Source organism: Sebastes umbrosus, chromosome 23 (assembly GCF_015220745.1).
Source record: "Sebastes umbrosus isolate fSebUmb1 chromosome 23, fSebUmb1.pri, whole genome shotgun sequence".
Taxonomy (NCBI): Eukaryota; Metazoa; Chordata; class Actinopteri; order Perciformes; family Sebastidae; genus Sebastes; species Sebastes umbrosus.
In genome coordinates, this window is record NC_051291.1 from 3,354,727 (window position 1) to 3,373,769 (window position 19,043).

Below are 19,043 nucleotides of genomic sequence, written 5' to 3' on the forward strand. Positions count from 1 at the left end.
ATATAATAGATAGAAACATAAAGGGAAAATAAATGAGTGATTCTGTGAAAATGCTGTGCTCTCTCAGAGTTAGGTGCTGCTTTTTATTCCCATAGATTTTTAGAACATTGGTGAACAAATCTTTAACAGTAAATCTGCAACTGAAATACTCAAAACATGAGTGTCATTGACCATATTAGTAGCTTTTAGCAGTGGTTGCTGAGTTAATAACCTTTAAACAGTGATAGTTTTGTATCAAACCAAAAGAAAACCAGCAGTTCAAACAAGGGCTGTGTATTAGCAAGGATGTGACCCATTCACATATCTTGAAGTCAGAGGTCAAGGGACCCCTTTGAAAATGTCCATGCCAGTTTTTCCTCGCCAAAATGTTACATATTTATGGGGCATTATTTAGCGTTATTCGCAAATCTGACATGGTTGTTACCAGTGGATTTCCTCTAGTTTCATATGATGCCAGTACCTTCACTCTAGCTTTAAAACTGAGCCCGCTACAACTTACGAAAGACAAAATAACGGCCAGGCCCGACAGTCGGACGATTCTTTTTAAGAGGTTGATTAAAAATCGATGGCTACAGCGTTTTATCCCAAAACAAAATATCGCAATACTCATGTGTATCGTTATTTTCTTACAGCAAAAGGGCATGCAATAACATTAAGGCGTAATGAGGCAATCACTTATCAATGCATTTGATTGGTGGTATAATAATTTTGCAGGTATTTGGTGTTAAACCAAAGTATTGGACGAATTGAAAATTGGACCTGACGATGGTGCTCGATGAAGAGTCGAGGGATCATCAAAGTCATTGCAATGCCTGCACAAAATTCCCTGGCAATCCATCCAAAGGTTGCTGAGATATTTTAGTCTGAAACAAACTGAGAGACCCGACATTGCCATCCCTCAAGCCATGCCACAAAAAAAAAGACTTGACTGTAAATCTTTCAACTAAACTGAACTCAACAAACTCAATGGACTCAGTAAAGTGTGTAATTTCCACTACTAGAAAAGTCACACTGTTGAGTAATTTGGCCTTTGAGGCAGGTTTGGTGTGCTGCCTTTAAGGCCTAATTGGGTCTAGGGTTTCTTGGAGACTATAAAAGCTCACCAGTCTCATCTGGGTCCCATCTGTTGGCAGCCTGCACTCCAGCCAGACAAGAGGACAAACGGCCCGAGTCCCCTCAGTAGTATCATCTTCAACGGCTTTATCATCGGCACGGCTCCCCATTAATCTCTGCTTCTAATTGATCGCGTTCCTAATGTGAGCGGCCTCTGGCCCGGGTTCCTGCAAGGCCAAACCAACTGGCATCCGTCCGCGTGACACTCTTCCTCAGCTCGTTGATTTCTGAGAGCGCCGGCCCTGGCTGTCAGACGACTCACCTATAATGAGAGTCAGTTGGTGTGGAAACAAACAGACAAATGGATGATGGGAACTGTGGGCTTCTGGAGCATCCCCGACGTCATTGTGCATGCCCAGCGACTGGCAGCGAGCGGCCTGAAGAGAGGCAGAGGCAGATGGCCCGTTTAGACTGCTCAAACTATAGCTATACTGGGGGGGTATTATTCACCCTCTCCTCTTGTTAACAGTCTGGATGCCTTGATAGAAGAGAGGTGAGCTCGTGACAAAATCGAGTTTGTCCGCTGCAGATGTCATCTTTTTTTTGCCGTGTATAGCTTCAACGGAAACAGTTGGTCTTCAATATTTCATCTACGTATTGAAAAGGAGATCATTTCCAGTGTATCTTGTTTGGACCAACGCACATTTGTCTTCCTTTCAACACCAACTATACAGCCAAAGAACGAGATATCTTGTGTCAGCGTGTTTCATTATTAGCCCAATGGGTGTTGAAAGAGGCGCATGATGAACGCGTGATGCCCCGAATTAGGATGTCTGGAAGCGGTACCGAGGACTTAAGAGTGCGATCCAGTTCTTAATGTATGGCTGCTTCATGTATGCGAGTGCCTCGGCAGCTGTTTGGGCTAAAACTGCTTTCACACCGTGTGAACATCGCTCCCATCGCTCTCTGACTCCTGTGAAGCTGCTTTTAGGGGTCCATCTTGGGGTCCATGTATTTTATTGCAAGAGGTGTGTGTGTCCCGGTGCACAGGCTGACCCACTCATGTTAGTTTAGCAGCATGGAGCACGGAGCACCCAGGGGCTCGTTACAGGCTCACTTGTAGCTCTATTGGAAGCTTTTAATCATTCATTATAAGTGAATGAGGAGGGCAGATGTTCTGTTAAGGGAGCGACGAGCTGACTTGTTAAAGGACTGGTAACCTTTTATCTTGTTTGACTGTGATGCACCAGCTGCAGTCTCTCTGTGTAGTTCTTTCCCTGTGACTAGTAAATAGACTTTAACATGTAAAGAGTGTCACACAACTAGGAGACTGGAATACTCCAACACGGCTTTCACTCTAAACACTGAGATGCAGCTAGAAAACTAATCTTGGTTAACCTCGTCTCAGTTGATGTCTTTGTAAGTAAATAACAAACAGAGGCGCTATTATTAATCTTCATATCAGAGTACATTAAAGTAAGCATGCAGAGGAGGATAAATGAGCGGCAGATGTTTATTCAGGGCGAGAGGAGGCATTACTCTGCTGTCTTCTGTCTCTTCGTCACATCCACACTGTTACAGTCCTGGTCTGCGTACGTAGGTAGACATCACCAACGTGATGGATAGCATTACTGTTGACAGGAGACAGATTCGGCCTGTCAGTCCCATCTGAGGCTGTTTCTCCCCAAAAGGGTCAGCGGGGTTAAGCTGCTGACTCTTAAGGCGTCTGTTTGTATAACCTGCTGACCGGCCATAATGCAAGGTGAGAAATACCTCCACAGCCCTGCTGCTTCCTGCTGGTTCTCAACCTTCCTGTCTCAGTGTCTTCTTATGGCCTTGACCTCTGACCTCCAGATATGTGAATGTAAATGGGTTCTCTGGGTACCCACGAGTCTCCCCTTTACAGACATGCCCACTTTATGATAATCACATGCAGTTTGGGGCAAGTCATAGTCAAGTCAGCACACTGACACACTGACAGCTGTTGTTGCCTGTTGGGCTGCAGTTTGCCATGTTATGATTTGAGCATATTGTTTTATGCTAAATGCAGTACCTGTGAGGGTTTCTGGACAATATCTGTCATTGTTTTGTGTTCTTAATTGATTTACAATAATAAATATATACATACATTTGCATAAAGCAAGAATATTTGTCCACTCCCATGTTGATAAGAGTGTTAAATACTTGACAAATCTCCCTTTAAGGTACATTTTGGACAGATAACATACATAGGATGGACAGGAACTAGTTTGAGTCACTTTGAAATAGCATGTGTCATATTGTATGTCATCTTTGTATGACTCATGTGCATATTGTAAATAATAAAAATCGCAAGTCATAAAAAGAAAAAGAAGAATATAACAGACCTATTTAATGAGTATTACTGGCTGCTTGGATCATAATGTACCTGACTGAACCTGCTATGAGCCAATAAAAGTCAGGCAAAATGAAGCCGAGGTTGATGTGGAGGTAAAAAAAATAATTGTCACATTGCTCTTTTGTTTTGCGTTATGTGGTGCTTCACAGAGTAACTTAATGATGCACCTTTATTATCTGCTGCAATAGTCTTTAGGCCACTGCAGTCACTGTCTGTCTCTCTGTCTGTCTTCCTCTCTGATTGAACCTGGCTGCAGTCTCTCACCGTCTGTGTGCGTCAGATTAAACGCTGCAGCGGATTGTGCACCAGCTTTCCCCCGTATGTTAAATGTCAGATGCAGTTTCCTCTGCTGCAGTGGACAGTCAGCAGTGATAAATCAGGTGCAGGGGGCTGTTTACATGTACACATTTACATTCCCTCCTCCCATATGTTGCGCCTCTGAACATTAAAGCCAGTAACGTGGTGAACTCGGTGCAGCCCCTTTAGTTAAGTAAGGACAAACAAGTTTCTTTTACAAAGCAGCGAGTGAGCGCTTTGTCCTTTTGTTTCAGGGTGAACTGAGTCATTTTGGGCGCTAAAAATAAATCCAAACAGAAGTCACGGACTTTGAGCTTTCACGCAAATCACAGTCGTTGTTGTTGTTTTCGCTTCATGAGGCAGAGCAAACTACAAGCCTCCTTTTGTTCAGAGCAGCGAGGAACGGAGTTAGAGACGCTCAGCAATCACTTGCAGCCGCGACATTTGCCATGTCACGCTGCGGGTGGCTCGGGAGGGTGCCAGGCGGGTCGCGTTTAGTGTTTAGTGAGGGCAAAGGGGGGGGGGGAGCTAGCGGCCTGGCTGTGTATGAGCTGCCCATGGGTCCTTTGGCAAATACTCAACAGGGGGAAAAGGAGAGGATGAAGAAGAAAGAGAATCCAGCTTTCCTCACATACACTACACTTAATTCTAACAGGCTAAGGACCGAGACTTTATACTTTATTACGTACTCCAAAACCGCAGCATTCACAGTGCACCCAATTTGACTGTTATCAAGCCATTAAATAGGCATTATTGGTCATTATAAGCACCATAGATGTGGGTCATTAGGGGCCTACTACACCTACTACCTTGTAAAAGCAAAAGTGAGTTTTAAAACATGTAAAACTGAATGAAACTTTAATATTTGAACACAAACAAAAAGACCTCTTTAGGTTTAGGGAGAAAAACACTTAGTTAAGTTTAGGGAAAAACGTGTTATTGGTATAAGAAACTCCGAACACAAAGACAACTACACATTGTTGGTTTCACACGGGATGTGAACTCTGGTCTTCTGATCAAAAACCCCGTATTTTGTGTCTGACCTCCACCCCTTATTTCACACTCTCGATACTACAGCACCTGATTTCTGCTTCTGCTCCTCTCATAATTACAACGGTGACTGAAGGTCGTCTTCTTTATACCTTTTTTCAGTGACCTACCATGTGAATAGATGATAAAACCTACTAGTGGGTGTAGTAGGCCCCTATTGACCCACATCTATGGGGCTTATAGCGACTGATAACGCCTATTTAATAGCCTGACAACAGTCTAATCGTCTGAAAGAGACGGTTCCGCTGCTGGAGGCCAACATCATACCTCTATATTGGACTTTCTTTTCCTCCTCCTGTTTTCTCCATTTTCCTTAGCGCACCTGAAGGCTTGGACCTTTTCGTTATGAAGAAATGTACTACATCTGCGCCTCTTGACATCTGTCTGTCTAGCGATCTTACATCCTGACCCGTACCGTACCACAGCAGTGTGATGTTCAAGTGCAGCCGGGCAGATGAACAAGTGTGAAAAAAAAGGGGTGAAAAGTGAAGAAGTGCGCCCACTGGCATTTTTTAAAAACCCTAACCCTCAGGCAACAAAACCAGGCTAGACTTCGTGGTTTGGGTGAAAACAGATCAACAGATTTAAAGAGATTAACCCAGAGATTGATGAGATGAGTCGTCAGTCTTTGTTGCCAATGAGACATCTTTGTTTGCCTGTCTCTCTCTGCCACTCGCTCACACAGCCTTTACACACACATGCGGTCACACACACACACACACACCCCGTCTGTGCAGCAGATGCGTAAAGCCACATGGAGGCCCTCCAAGTTATTTGATGCTGTAAACATTTGAAATTGAACCGCCATATATCACGGAGACATCCGTGGATGTAGGCTCGTGTCGCCATGCAGATCCTGTTGATTATACATCATGTGTGTTTATATGCTGACTGAGCTCGTAGCTTCTTAAAGAACGAGGAACGTCACAGACAGTGAAGTCCTTATAGAAAATGATTGCTATATTTACATGAATATGAGGCATGATGTGATAAAAATTGCTTGTTTTGTCTCCGAAGCCTCGGCTACTTGAATTGAATCATTTTACTTTGGCTTTCTGGCGTTCTAAAAAGTTTTATGGTGTGCGGTTTTCATAACATTTAGGCTGCTCTGAATGCAAACATTGGCTTTGTCAGGCTGAGCTGGCCACATAAATCTGGCTGCACGAGGTTCAGTGTGAGGTTTACACTCATGGCGTTGCAAAAAAATTGAGCAATTACCTCTTTTTCAAAGATTTTAGGAAAGACAGATCCTCGGCTCAGCTCAGATTTTAGTCAGAGTAAGGAATTATGACGGACTGCCACCGTGATCAATATTGCATGGAGCAGTTTCTCCAGCCGGTGCCAGATGAGAAAATGTTTCTTTACTTTGGGTTCTGACGTGATGAGCGATGATCCCGGGATTATGAGACAGGATCCTTTAACCCAGTCGCCCCTCTGCCCATCAGCCGCCGTAAAGCTCTGTCCCGTTTGATTCATCGGCTGTCAGCAGCTGTCTGCTTTGGATGCATTTAGAGTGATAGGGCAGGGTGAAAGAGGAATCAATGTGTTTTTGGGTGAGACCAGTGTCAGAGCCCCAGTCTGGAGAGGAGCGTTGACGGAGAGGTGATAGACAATGAGAGAAGTGGTTTGTTTGCTCAAAGGAAGGCCTCATATTTTGACAGTGGAGTGAAGTACTCTGCTGCTACGTCTCTTCACGTCTTGGTCATTCATGGGACAAAACCAACACGTTCTAACTCCCAACAAGTCAAATACAGACGCTTGCTCAGTGGCCGTACGCTTCAGACTATGACACTCCAGGGCTGTTCTCATGCGCCGTTCGTAGCTATACCTTTGAGAAGTAATGCACTGTAATTCTTATCCCACAAAATCAATTTGTATGAAGAGCAACAAACAGTGCGTAAGGTGGAGATCGGGGTGGATAGGTGGATCAAAGAACATCAGACCTTTGCCCAGGAGATTAGTGTTCGTACCGAGTGTGGAACCTGAAGTCAACGTTGATTTATTCGTCACGTTATTTTAACCCAAACAACGATCTTTTCCTAAACCTAACTAAGTAGTTTTGTTGCCTAAAACAAAGTAACTTCGTTGCCTAAACCTAACCCAGTCAATCTTTTCCTAACTAAGTAGTTTTTTTGCCGAAGCCTAACTTAGTCAATCTTTTCCTAACCTAACTAAGTAGTTTTGTTGCCTAAAACAAAGTAGTTTTGTTGCCTAATCCTAACTAAATAGTTTTGTTGCTTAATCCTAAGTAAGTAGTTTTGTTGCCTAAACCCAACCAAGTTGTTTCCTGTGAAGCCTGAAGTTTATTTTGAAAAGACTGTATGCATGTAACGTGCGGAGATTGACACGTGTTGCTGAACGTTCGTAGGAAAACGCAAGGAAAATGAGGACTAACTTTTCATAAGATATCATACAAACCATTGTATGAGGATATGTTGGGCGCTCTTGGTACCCCTCTAGCGTCAATTTTGTACTCAGGAACAGCGTGTCAAGTTTCCGCTCGTAGTTTCCTCTTTTCAAAATAAAGGTCTGTGGTCTCCTGGTTGAAAGTCCTGTGTTTTCAGTCCAATTGTTCTGACTGTTTAATGATGACGCAGGTGGGTTTACATTGTAGGTAGTTCAAAGCCTGTTGCGTCTCATACAGACCCTAAAGGGTGCGTCGGTATCAGACTCCGTCGGTATCAGACTCCGTCGGTATCAGACTCCGTCGGTGTCAGACCCCTGACCAAGCTGTGGTACTTGACGCATTGGGATTGAAACCCAAATAAATCACACAAATAATTCTCGCCTTGTATTTTCAAACCCTTTGGGCCACAACTCCGCAGCAGCGAGCAGAGGGACTTGGCTTTGTCTGCATTTTAAATGTTTGGCTTCCAAAGCAGCTCAGCTCATCGGCAATGATTAATAAAGTATATTCTGGCTGCGTAAAGCATCCCAGTTATGTGTCGCCTCAGCGTGAGTGATGAGCTTTGCCTCATTAGCTTTCCAGTGCCAAAAGGAATTAATAGATACAAAAAAAGTCTGTATTCATCTTGTCAACGTTGTGGAGTGGAGGAAAAAAAGCAGCTCTGACACAGGGGTGTCTGAGGCAAAACTCATAACTTTAGCTGGTATCGATTTTGGTCTGCTGGCTTAAAACGATGACGTGAGGGATTTTTTTTATTTATTTGGATTCCCCTGACTCATGGCCAGAGTTTGATTTCTGCCTTAAGCGAAAGAACATGATGCTACAAAAGCCAATCAGCTCTTTGCTGTTTTGGTTTTATACCCATAGCCTTTATTAACCCCTGTGTTGATTCAGGTTCCAACCACCACGACAAGATCTGATCTCCATGTGGGTGTAAAATGAATTAATAAACACTGACAGCATTCAGAAAATAACCGCTGGGTTGACAGTAAAACAGATTGGAAAGAAAAACTAGAAGTCATCCCAAGACGTGCTCACGAAACAGCTTTATTTGTGAAGTCATCTGTGTTTTTGAAATACTGACTTAGGGATTTAAGGTGGCATGTATTTTCCAGTGGATATGTAGCATTTTGGAATAAAACCCTTCAATTATGGAGCTGTTCTCATGCGCTGTAAAGCGCTAACGCCTGCTTTTCCAGTCCCGTCTTGAAGGGGGTTGTTTTCTGTCCCGTAGGAAGTGGTAATTAAGGTGTTGGCCCATTTGTATTTGACAGTTGCATCGGAGGGGGATAACACTTTCCAATTCCAGCCAGTCACTTGATATGTTCAGAGAGAGAGGCCCGACGTGCCCCAGCAGCACGCTTTCATAAGGCGAGGAGGGACGCGAGGAAATGAAGCTGCAAACATGCAGATGTAGCCGCTGTCTCATTCTGTGTCTCATTCTGTGTCAGTGGAAAGAGTGTTGAAATACGCTGAAGTACTGTAGAAAACGCTGCAACATGCTGCAACATTGCTGTAGAGATTTACCAAAAATGGGACTTTTCAAGTGCAATCAGAGAAAAAGATGAGTCACGTTTTTACAAAGAACACTCTTCCATGTGATCTTTTCTGTGCAGCTTTAAAAGTACAAAAGGACAGAGTTCACTACGGTAGTCTTTCAAAAGAAGAAGAAAGAAAAGAAGAAGAAAACCTTAGAAGATAAAAGTGCAAAAAAAACGAATTAAAGCCGAAACACAAACGGACAATTTTACATTTGCTCAAAAAAGTGCAAGCCGAAAATACTAAATTTCTTGTTACACATACACAATAAACGTAAAGCACCACACCAGTGATTTTGAATGTTTTAGCCAGTTTACTAAAATCACATTTACTTAACTTCATAGTTAAAGGTAGGGTCGACGATGTTGGAAAGCTATCAATATTTGAAAGTAGCATCGCCTCAGGAGCTCCGTCGGCGACGCGCTTTGAGTTCAGGCTGGTGCACGCCAAGGGTAGAGTACGAGCAGGGAGGCAGGGAGGCATCTGATTGGTTCTTTCCAAGCGGACCGTGAGGCAGTGATTGGTAGACGTTTTTACAGGATTACAGCAGCTACAGATGACGCCTCTTTTCCGGTCCTTTTTCAGAGCTCATCAGTAACGGATCGATGTCGGGGTGTGAAGACCATTTCAACCAATATAATAGTGTCTACTGGAGAACATCGTCAACCCTGCCTTTTAAGCAACATTTTTGCGAGGAAAAACTGGCGTGGCTATTTTCAAAGGGGTCCCTTGACCTCTAACCTCAAGATATGTTCTCTGCCAATATAGAGTCATTTCAATATATCTTTAAAGACTTGTGTGCTGTACAGGATGGTAATGGATACAAGACAAGTTCATTCACTTGGTCTCCTCCTCTATCATGTCCCTCAGTCTCTACTACTCTTTCTTAAACTCATCAGTGATTATACAGGAGACGGTGGAGGACAGGTTGAGGCAGGGAGTGCGGTTATGCCTCGTGTCGACCAGCCATGGCCCAAAAGCTCCCCTCCGCTCTGCTGCCTGTGTCAGTTGGAACGTGATATTTAGATTTGTGGTGTGGCTTTGTAAAACCAAGCATAGCTTAATTGAAACTGATTATCACAGCTCCCCCCCTCATTCTTCTCCCAGGCTTAGTGGCAAGTCCTCTTCCCCCACATGTGCCCTCCTGTCACTTCTCCGAATGTGCTCCCCTTTTCGCTTTAAGTGCTTCACGATTGGGGCAAAGTGCGCCTCATCAAAATGCCCTTTTCCAAATTGCTTTTAATGGCTCATGCGGATCCGTCTGATGCCAGCCCGCGTCGGAAAAATAAATGATGTCGGTTTCTCGAGAAGCTGTTGCAGGATGCCGCAAAGCCAAACCGCCCACCAAACTAGCAGTTAAACATGGCCAGAACCCTGCGGAACATTAATGCCCCAGCCGTCATCAACGCCTTCAATCATTACCCCCGCTTGTTTACGTCATTTTGGAGTTAAGGCCGACTGAAAACAAACAGCGGTTTTGCCTAAAAGCCTCTGGTTGGAGTTTCACTCGAAGGCTTATTGGAAGACGGTGATGCCTGTCCTTAAGAAAGACAGAGCTCTGTCTCCGACTAAAGAGATTTACTGTTTATGAGTTCACTCCTTTTTGTCTTTATCAGCTATTAAAGCAGCCTTCAAACACACACGCTGCCTGTGGAGCAGATGCAAAAGTGCTCCATCAAGGCCTCCCAAGCTCTTTTGTCGTAAATATTTGAACCTAATTGAGAAGTCCCTCGATGGAAGTGGCTGTTATCATACAAATATTGTTGATTACATATCATCTGTGCCTGCAGGCTGCTTATTTTGGCACACGATTGCACTTTGAGAGCTCCTACACCCCACATCATCCCGATGCTCGCTCTAATTGAGACTGTAGTTAATGAGCGCTCGCAAACGCTGCTCGGCACATGTCTCTCTCCGACTTCTGAGAATTTGTGTGGGATAATCAAACCAGCTAGCACCCGGGCACACACATGTGTGTGAGCGTCTGGTGTGGGAAGAGAATATGGAAGCCCACATGTGAGGGTTTCGCCTGCTGTGAGAATGCGTGCGGCGTTTGGGGGGGAGTGGGAGGTTGTGTCAGGCAGATGGAGGAGCTCGATGTCTGACTTCTTGTCCCACTGGGCTCCCTGTTGATACAACCAGTGTAAACATATCAGTCTGCGGTGAGAGAGCGACGGGAAGGGGAGCACTCGTCTTCAGCAACTGCTTGAGGTGCCCTTGAGCAAAGTGCTTGATTCACGGTGCAGCTGCTGCGAGGCCTGTAGTAGAGGATGTGGTCGTAATGGACAGTCTGCACGACTGGTGCTGAGAAAGAGCATGTGTTGTCAGTGATCCGTCCTGTAAATTGGTTATAAAAATCAGTTAAAACTAGTTGGTCAACTACAATGGTTATTTTGCTGAGCAGACCGTGAACGTCTCTTTATAATAACTGAATGGCACCTCCGTTAACAGGTAACGTAACTAACTCTCCTCCTGCTGATTTCAACACAGATTTGTTGTTCAAAGATTATGTTTATATTAAACAGTAAAATGTCTTTCTGGAATTAGTGTCCCTCAAATCTGCCATTAAACTCACATGGCATACTCCTCTCACTGCAGTAAAAGTACAATGCACTGCTGCCACACAGCAAATTAAATGACAAAACACGTCATTCGTCCGTGGCAGCCCTGTAGAACGACACATAAGAAGCCTTTTCTGATCCGACGCCTGTCAAATCACTGTTGACAAATAAATCAGTTTTGTGATGTAGACGTGCTTGTCATTTTCTCTGACATTTCTCATGGTGAGTGGGAGGAAACCGTGTCAAGTAATTTGACGTGATAGTGAAATAGTTGGGCGAAAAGGACTTCTCTGCATTTTCCAGCTGACTCGGCTTCATCGGGTTCTTCTCAGATCAAATACTGCAAACTTCACAGGGCAAAAACTGGAGCAAACAGGTTGATATAACAGACTTTATTATACTAATACCACCCATGTTTTCTGGCTTTCAGTGGCTAATTCTCTCACATCATTAAGCCACGGAGGACAATGGAGCTGAGCTCAGTGGGAGTAAGAGAAGAATCAGCGAGTATCTAAATGGTCTGGGTGCAGATGTGACTCATTATCCCGGTTCTACAAAGTCTCCCTCTCACTAATACAGAGACACAGAGTGAGAGAGCATTTTAAAAAAGAGATGGAGGAGAGTAGTTACAGCTCATGAATCATCACTGCCCCGCTGGACGTCTGGCTGAGCCGCCCCGGCCTGCCCTTTGTGTTGCCTTGGCACACTGCGCTGACGCGGAGCACTCCGACCTTTGACCTTGTTATAAAAGACCTCCTGAGGAAGGGGGGGGCTTTGGCGGCCGGCCACCATGCTAACGAAGCCACCCGTTAGCCGCCACCGCCAATGAATGCAAAAAAAAATCCCCCTAATAACTGCGACCTCAGTGGGCCTTTGTGAAAGCGATACCCGTCTGCAGAGGTGACGGTTGTTGACTGTGCTGTGAAAGGCCTCAAGTGGGCCCCGCTGACCCACACGACCTGTGCAAATGTGTGTCTACAGTGCTGGATGTGAATTTATTGTACATATGTGTGAATTGCCGAGGCAGGCGTGTAGGTGGCAGGCACATTTCGGTCAGTATGCCACGCAGCCGGCTCCCAGGGTCAAGCGGGGGTCGGGAAATAACCACACAATGACGTGCTTTATGGGTAGTAATGCAGATCGCTCCCCGTCCTCCGAGCCCTCTGCCCCGAGACATTTAGGCTCATTGAATGTTCGTCACATTCCTGCTGCGTCTGTCCTTTGTGCTGACTGTCCGCTGTCTCGTCTCCTCCGCAGATCGAGAATGTGGACGCCTGCCTCAGCTTCCTGGACGCCAGAGGAGTGAATGTACAAGGGCTCTCAGCAGAAGGTAAGAAGAGCGAACGAGGGGCCCCGATGAAAAGTCTTGATGATCCCTGTTTGTATTTCTAATTTCTCGACCTGGAAAATTCATTTGGCTCCAGCGCCACCCAACCTTTCTGCGGGTAGCTTTCCATTTCTTCACAGCACCAAATCTCTCTCTATTTCCAAGACATGCTATTATACTTCATAGCAATGGAATTTACCACGTCGGTATCATGACAGGGCGCAACAGTTTCTCCATCTCCAGCTTTCTACTATGGCAGCGTAGGCAATCATTAGGGCATCAAAGTGGATTGTGGGAGGATAAAAAACTCCAGCGAGGGATTGGCCTGCCGACCATCATGGTATATACAGTACACGGCTTATACGACTGCAGCGGCGCTCTGTGCTGAGTGACTGCTCGCCAAATTGAATGATAAGCTAAAAATTGTCTCACAGGGCCAGAGCTGAAATTACACTTAAGTTCCAAACTATCTGTTCGGATTTTTGTTTTACACTTGATTTGGACTCCACAGTAGGAACCCAAGATTACCTCAAAGTTCCTAAATGAATCCAACTGCAGTCAGTTTTTTCACTGCATGCAAAGAGCTCATGTACTGTAAAGTGTTAACTATGGTCAATTTAGCTTAGTATTTTTCAACCTGGACCCTATTTTCCCATGTGTTTGTGTCTAACTGACTAATACGGACAACAATTTTTGAAATTGGTCCAGTATCAAGGGATAAAGCTGTAATCGGCAGCCTTGAAACAAACTGCGGGGGCAAGTGAGCAGTGTCAATGTAACGTTACGTTTACTAAAAGTGCTTGTTTTTGCCACTGACAGGCTCAGATTGTTATCATAAGTGTCTGACAACAATGACTTCAAAGACATCATCCACATTCTGGAAATCATCTTAACATTCAGACATTTAAAATCCTTCAGACAACACTAAGCTTCGCTTTCTGTACTCCCAACACAACAAACTGTCCGACTGGCATTCACGTTTCCACCATGGATGTATTCCACTATTCCACCGTTGTCTTCCAGCAACACGTCACCTCGCCAGATTTCAGAGTGAGACTTCTCCATGACTGAGAGACTCTTTCCATAATGTCAGACACATATAATAACAATCAGAGCCTGTCATGGCAAAAACAAGCACTTTCAGTGTACGTAAATGAAGGTGGCAGCTTGCCCCAATAGGATTACATTGCAGCCCGTGGGTCTACAGCGCTCTCCCTCAATACTGGACCAATTTCTGAAATTGTTGTCACTATTAGTCAGTTAGACACAAAAACATGGGAAAATAGGGTCCAGGTTGGAAAATACCAAAGTTACCCTTTAAAGCTCAGTGTATTAACTATCCTTTCTGGTTGAGCTCCAACACAACAAACTCTGCCCAGTCCTCCTCTCTCCAAATCTCACTCACGTTTCCACCGTTGTCTTTTGGCAACAAGTCACCTTTCGCGAGATTAACGAATGACACTTCTCCTTGAGCAAGACTCTTTCCATAATGTCAGAAGACACTTATAAAAACAATCAGAGCCTGTCATGGCAAAAAAAAGAACTTTTAGTGGACGTAAATGACGGTGCCAGCTTGCCCCAATGGGATTACATTGCAGCTTGTGAGCTCAATACTCGACCAATTTCAGAAATTGTTGTCCCTATTAGTCAGTTAGACCCAAAACACATGGGAAAATAGGGTCCAGGTTGAAAAATACTGAAGTTACCCTTTAAGAAGTCGGAGAAATTTCACCTAATCTCTCAGTATATCTGAAAAATTCACCAGACGAGGACAAAATGTGAAAACAAATGCTGCTTTTCTGGAGCTTTAACATGTTTCAAACCTGAGAAATGGGGAACTTATATTGATGCCAAGAGGCACAGATGGTTTTTGTACAGTTTACAGTGTAAAAATCAATGTTTTATAAAAAAGAAGGAGTGATGTGAGAACGATTTGGTTAATAGAAATCCTTCTGATTGGGTTTTGATACAAGCATGTCTCAATTATTCTACCAGAAAACGTCTCCTGCTGTTATTTAGGACCTCAGACCCCATGTTGTTCCTGCTCCCCTTTAAACATTAAAGAGCTGTGTGCCCTTGACCTCTCCAGCAGCAGAAATAGTGTGAGAGCCTGACACACTGACCGACAGCTCTACATTATGCCCCCCCCACTACAGCACTAAAAACAGCAAAGTGACTCACCAGGCCTGGCATTTCTAAAGTGGGCCTGTAAATATATGGGCTATTGGGTTACTATGTCCATCACTGTTGCTGCCGCGTTTCATCACTCCACTTCCATCTTTCTCTCCCTCGCTCCCTTCCTTTTTATTCTCTCACTCCATGTGCTGCATTGTGTTTGTGACGGCCACGTTTGCCCTCTCACGTCTTAATTGAATCAGGGCTTTCCACATTCTGTTGGCTGGCATATGCACTCTTTATTATCTTTTTACACGGCGTGGGTTTAAAAAACAAAGTGGAAGGTTTGATTTTTTTTCTGAGACAGCCTACTTATTCTAACAACCTCTCTAGAAGTCCCCTTGCATCTCTCTGGTGGGAGGCTGTAAACCCAAGGTTCCGGAAAAACTCATCATGTTGAGGAGTGTTCTAGTTTCCTCTCAGACGTTTCCGCTGAGGGAGGTTAAAGGCCGTAATGAGAACATAACGCTACGGACAAGTTGTCATTGTGAACCTGCTTAACCCCTCATCATACCAACGTATTTAACATACAAGGACTACCGACTGGGCACCTCAAGAATAAACTACTGTAAGGAAACAACCATCATAGCAAAATGTTAACTTATTCCTGATAGTTAGACCTGTGTATTGGCAAGAATCTAGCGATACGACATGTATCATGATACACGGGTAAATTCAATATATTGCGATATATTGCGATACTGTATGCAATATGTTGCGATTTTTAAAAAATGTAATTGTAGGAAAACTTTAAACTGCAAACATTTTGCCGCAAACGGCATGTGATTATCATAGAGTGGGCATGTCTGTAAAGGGGAGACTCGTGGGTACCCATAGAACCCATTTACATTCACTGATCTTGAGGTCAGAGGTCAAGGGACCCCTTTGAAAATGGCCATGACTGTTTTTCCTCGCCAAAATTTAGCCTAAACTTTGGAGCGTTATTTAATCTCCTTCGCAACATGCAAGTATGACATGGTTGGTAACAATGGATTCATTAGGTTTTCTAGTTTCATATGATGCCAGTTATCTTCACTCCTCTATAACGTCCAAAAGATCAAATAGTGGCAGGGCCCGACCACGGCCCATCGGATGTTTAAGAGGTTAATTAAAAATCCCAAGTTGTGTTAATGCATTAAAGAACTTGAATTTGCATTAGCCGTGTTATTAATGCGTTAACTTTGACATCCCTAGTATTTATGAAATGTAATTTTTGCTTCAGACACGTTGATATTCAACGTATCCCGTGGTTTGCAGAAATGTACAGTGCCAACAGAGAACTCTAGACTCTTGAAAAAAGCTCCACCAACTCAAACTCACACTTGACCCCTTAACACCAAAAGAAAAAGGTTTTACTACTTGAAATGTGATAATTATCCACAGGAAGTTCAGTCTACCGTTACCAGCCTTAAAAAAGCAGGTGTAAAGCTCCTAAACACACATTTCCTGCAGTTGATAATGGCTTACAGTGAGGGGTCCTTACAGCAGGTCATTAAAGCCTCTTTCCACTGCAGATGAGGCCATAGCAGAGCAGCCTCTTATAGTGCTAGCGGGCAACCTTTAGAACGACCTGCTCACCACATTAAAGTGCCTCCTGCTTGATCTCAGTGGGTGTCTGGTTTCATTAGGTCACTTTACTGGGTCAGCAAGGGGTATACATTTAGTCTCTGACCAGAAGGTGAGGCCCAGGGCGAGGGTAAGGTTTTAAGTTAAAGGGTGACTTTGGTATTTTTCAACCTGGACCATATTTTCCCATGTGTTTGTGTCTGAGTGACTGATGGGGACAGCAATTTCTGAAATTGGTCCAGTATTGAGGGAGAGCGCTGTAGACTGCACCAGCTAACGGGCAGCAATATAATCCAATTGGGGCAAGCTGGCAACGACAGTGCTTGCCCCAATGGGATTACATTGCAGCCTGTGAGCTCAATACTCGACCAATTTCAGAAATTGTTGTCCCCATTAGTCAGGTAGACCCAAAACCATGGGAAAAATAGGATCCAGGTTGAAAAATACTGAAGTTACCCTTTAAGAAGTAGGAGAAATCACTTAGTATATCTGAAAAATCCACCAGACGGGGACAACATGTGAAAAAAACTGCTTCTTTTCTGGAGCTTTAACATGTTTCAACCCTGAGAAAATGGGGAACTTATATTGATGCCAAGAGGCAAAGATATTTTGTACAGTTTACAGTGTAAAAATCAATGTTTTATAAAAAGGATAATAATAATACCAATCAGAGCCTGTCATGGCAAAAACAAGCACTTTTAGTGGACATAAAAATGTGGGCCAGCTTGCCCCAATAGGATTACATTGCAGCCCGTGAGTCTACAGCGCTCTCCCTCAATACTGGACCAAATTTCAGAAATTGTTGTCCTTACTAGTCAGTTAGACTATCTTTAACTAACTAACTATCCTTTCTGGTACTACAACACAACAAACTCTGCCCGGAACTCCTCTTTCCAACTCTCACTCATGTTTCCACTGTTGTCTTTCGGCAACACATTACTTTGCCAGATTAGATTTCAAAACGAGACTTCTCATAGAGTGAGACTCTTTCCATAATGACAGACACTTATAAAATACTTATAATAGCAATTGTAGCCTGTCATGGCAAAAACAAGAACTTTTAGTGGACGTAAAAATGACGGTGCCAGCTTGCCCCAATTGGATTACATTGCAGCCCGTTAGCCGGTGCAGTCTACAGCGCTCTCCGACCAGTTTCACAACTTGTTGTCCCTATTAGTCACTTAGACACAAAAACACAGTAAAATAGGGTCCATGTTGAAAAAAATACCAAAGTTACCCTTTAAAGTAGTGTATTAATTATCTTTTCTGGCTGAAAAAAAAAATGTCTGACTGTGTAATAAGCTCAAAACAGTGGAACAATAGTTGTTTGACAACGTAATTGGGAATTAAATGGAAGCCAAACATTGGAATTAAAACCAAATTTACACAGAGAAGCCGAGGGCAGCAGCGGAAGCAAAGACATAACCAGCTGTGGAGTTGTAAAAGAGAGACCCTGGCTGTATTGTCTGGGGATTAAACAAAAAAAAGAGGCTGATTAAGTAGGTAAAGACAGAATATATAGTCCTTAAATGCTCTCACAGCATGTGTCCTCTTCTTCCTATTACCCAGCCGTGCTAGAACCTCTCCTTCACCTCCTCTAAAGTCCTCTGTGACTCATGAAATAACTAACCTCGCCAAATAATAATAAAAAGGAAAGATTGAATGAAACCACGTCAACCACTTAAAAGGCCTCCAGAAGCAAAGGCCCATTTTCACTGAGCGTGGGCCAAAGCAGAAACACTTGTCTTCTACACTCTGCTGCTCCAGAGCAGCAAGAGCCCTTCTGCTTTCAGGGGATGAAAGCTGACAAAAATGTCTAATGGGAACTTTAAGCAATCGGAATCCAGCTATTCTTTTCTCGATCACAACTTCCCCCAAAACTCTCAGAAAGTTGAAAAAAGGTGCAACAGAAAAGGAGTTTTCAGCAAACACAATTATGGAGCTTTGTCCAGACGACAAGCTGAACTACAGACACTTTGATGGTCGAGCAGAAAATATCTGAAGTGCTAGTATCTCTGTCCTACATCACTGTGGAAGAAAAAGCCAGTATGGTGCACTCTTGTACAGCAGCAGCTTGTCAAAGTTTCCTTTTCATGCATAAATCCTGCATAAGTCCTATTTTGCAACTGCAGATAATTCTCCTCGAAACATTGTGCAGCAACACCAAAATAATTACAAGATAAAGCATTTGGCGGAGATTAACCCTGTTCATATGCAGCTACTTTGCGATACTATATGATATGCATTGAAGTGAACATTTGATAAACTAAAACACCAGGGATCTGGACAATTATTATGATTTATTAATGTAAGAAAAACATACAATTAATATGCTCTCCTCAAAGCCACCAGACTCCATTGGCAGAAACAGTCATTTTACCTTGCTGATTATCAAAACGCAACTTCATTCAACCTCAACAGAAACAAAATAAAACTCATCGAAACCATCTTGGTTCATCTTTCCACCGTTCCAACAATCAACAACTTTGTTTTGGTCGAAATAGAAACATTAATTCACTTAGTTATATGTGAAAAGACCGTTATATGCGCTCCTCAAAGCCGCCAGACTCCATTTGCAGAAACAGTAAATTTACCTCACTGATCGTTGTAAAACACGCTTCATTCAAACTCGACAGAACGCTGTTCCACTGTTTCAACAATCACCAACTCTGGTTTGAGAGTGTGAAAGAG

General features: G+C 43.6%; 1 protein-coding gene across 10 annotated transcripts in view; it reads left to right on the top strand.

Moving 5' to 3' along the window:
* The window catches only part of nav3 (neuron navigator 3), a 227,489-nt gene that overhangs the window by 77,779 nt on the left and 130,667 nt on the right, over nt 1-19,043 (top strand). For all 10 annotated transcript variants that reach the window (XM_037760193.1, XM_037760198.1, XM_037760195.1 and 7 more), the window contains exon 4: nt 12,542-12,614. In XM_037760193.1, coding sequence (XP_037616121.1) covers nt 12,542-12,614 — 73 coding nt within the window. The remainder of the gene's footprint in view (nt 1-12,541; nt 12,615-19,043) is intronic.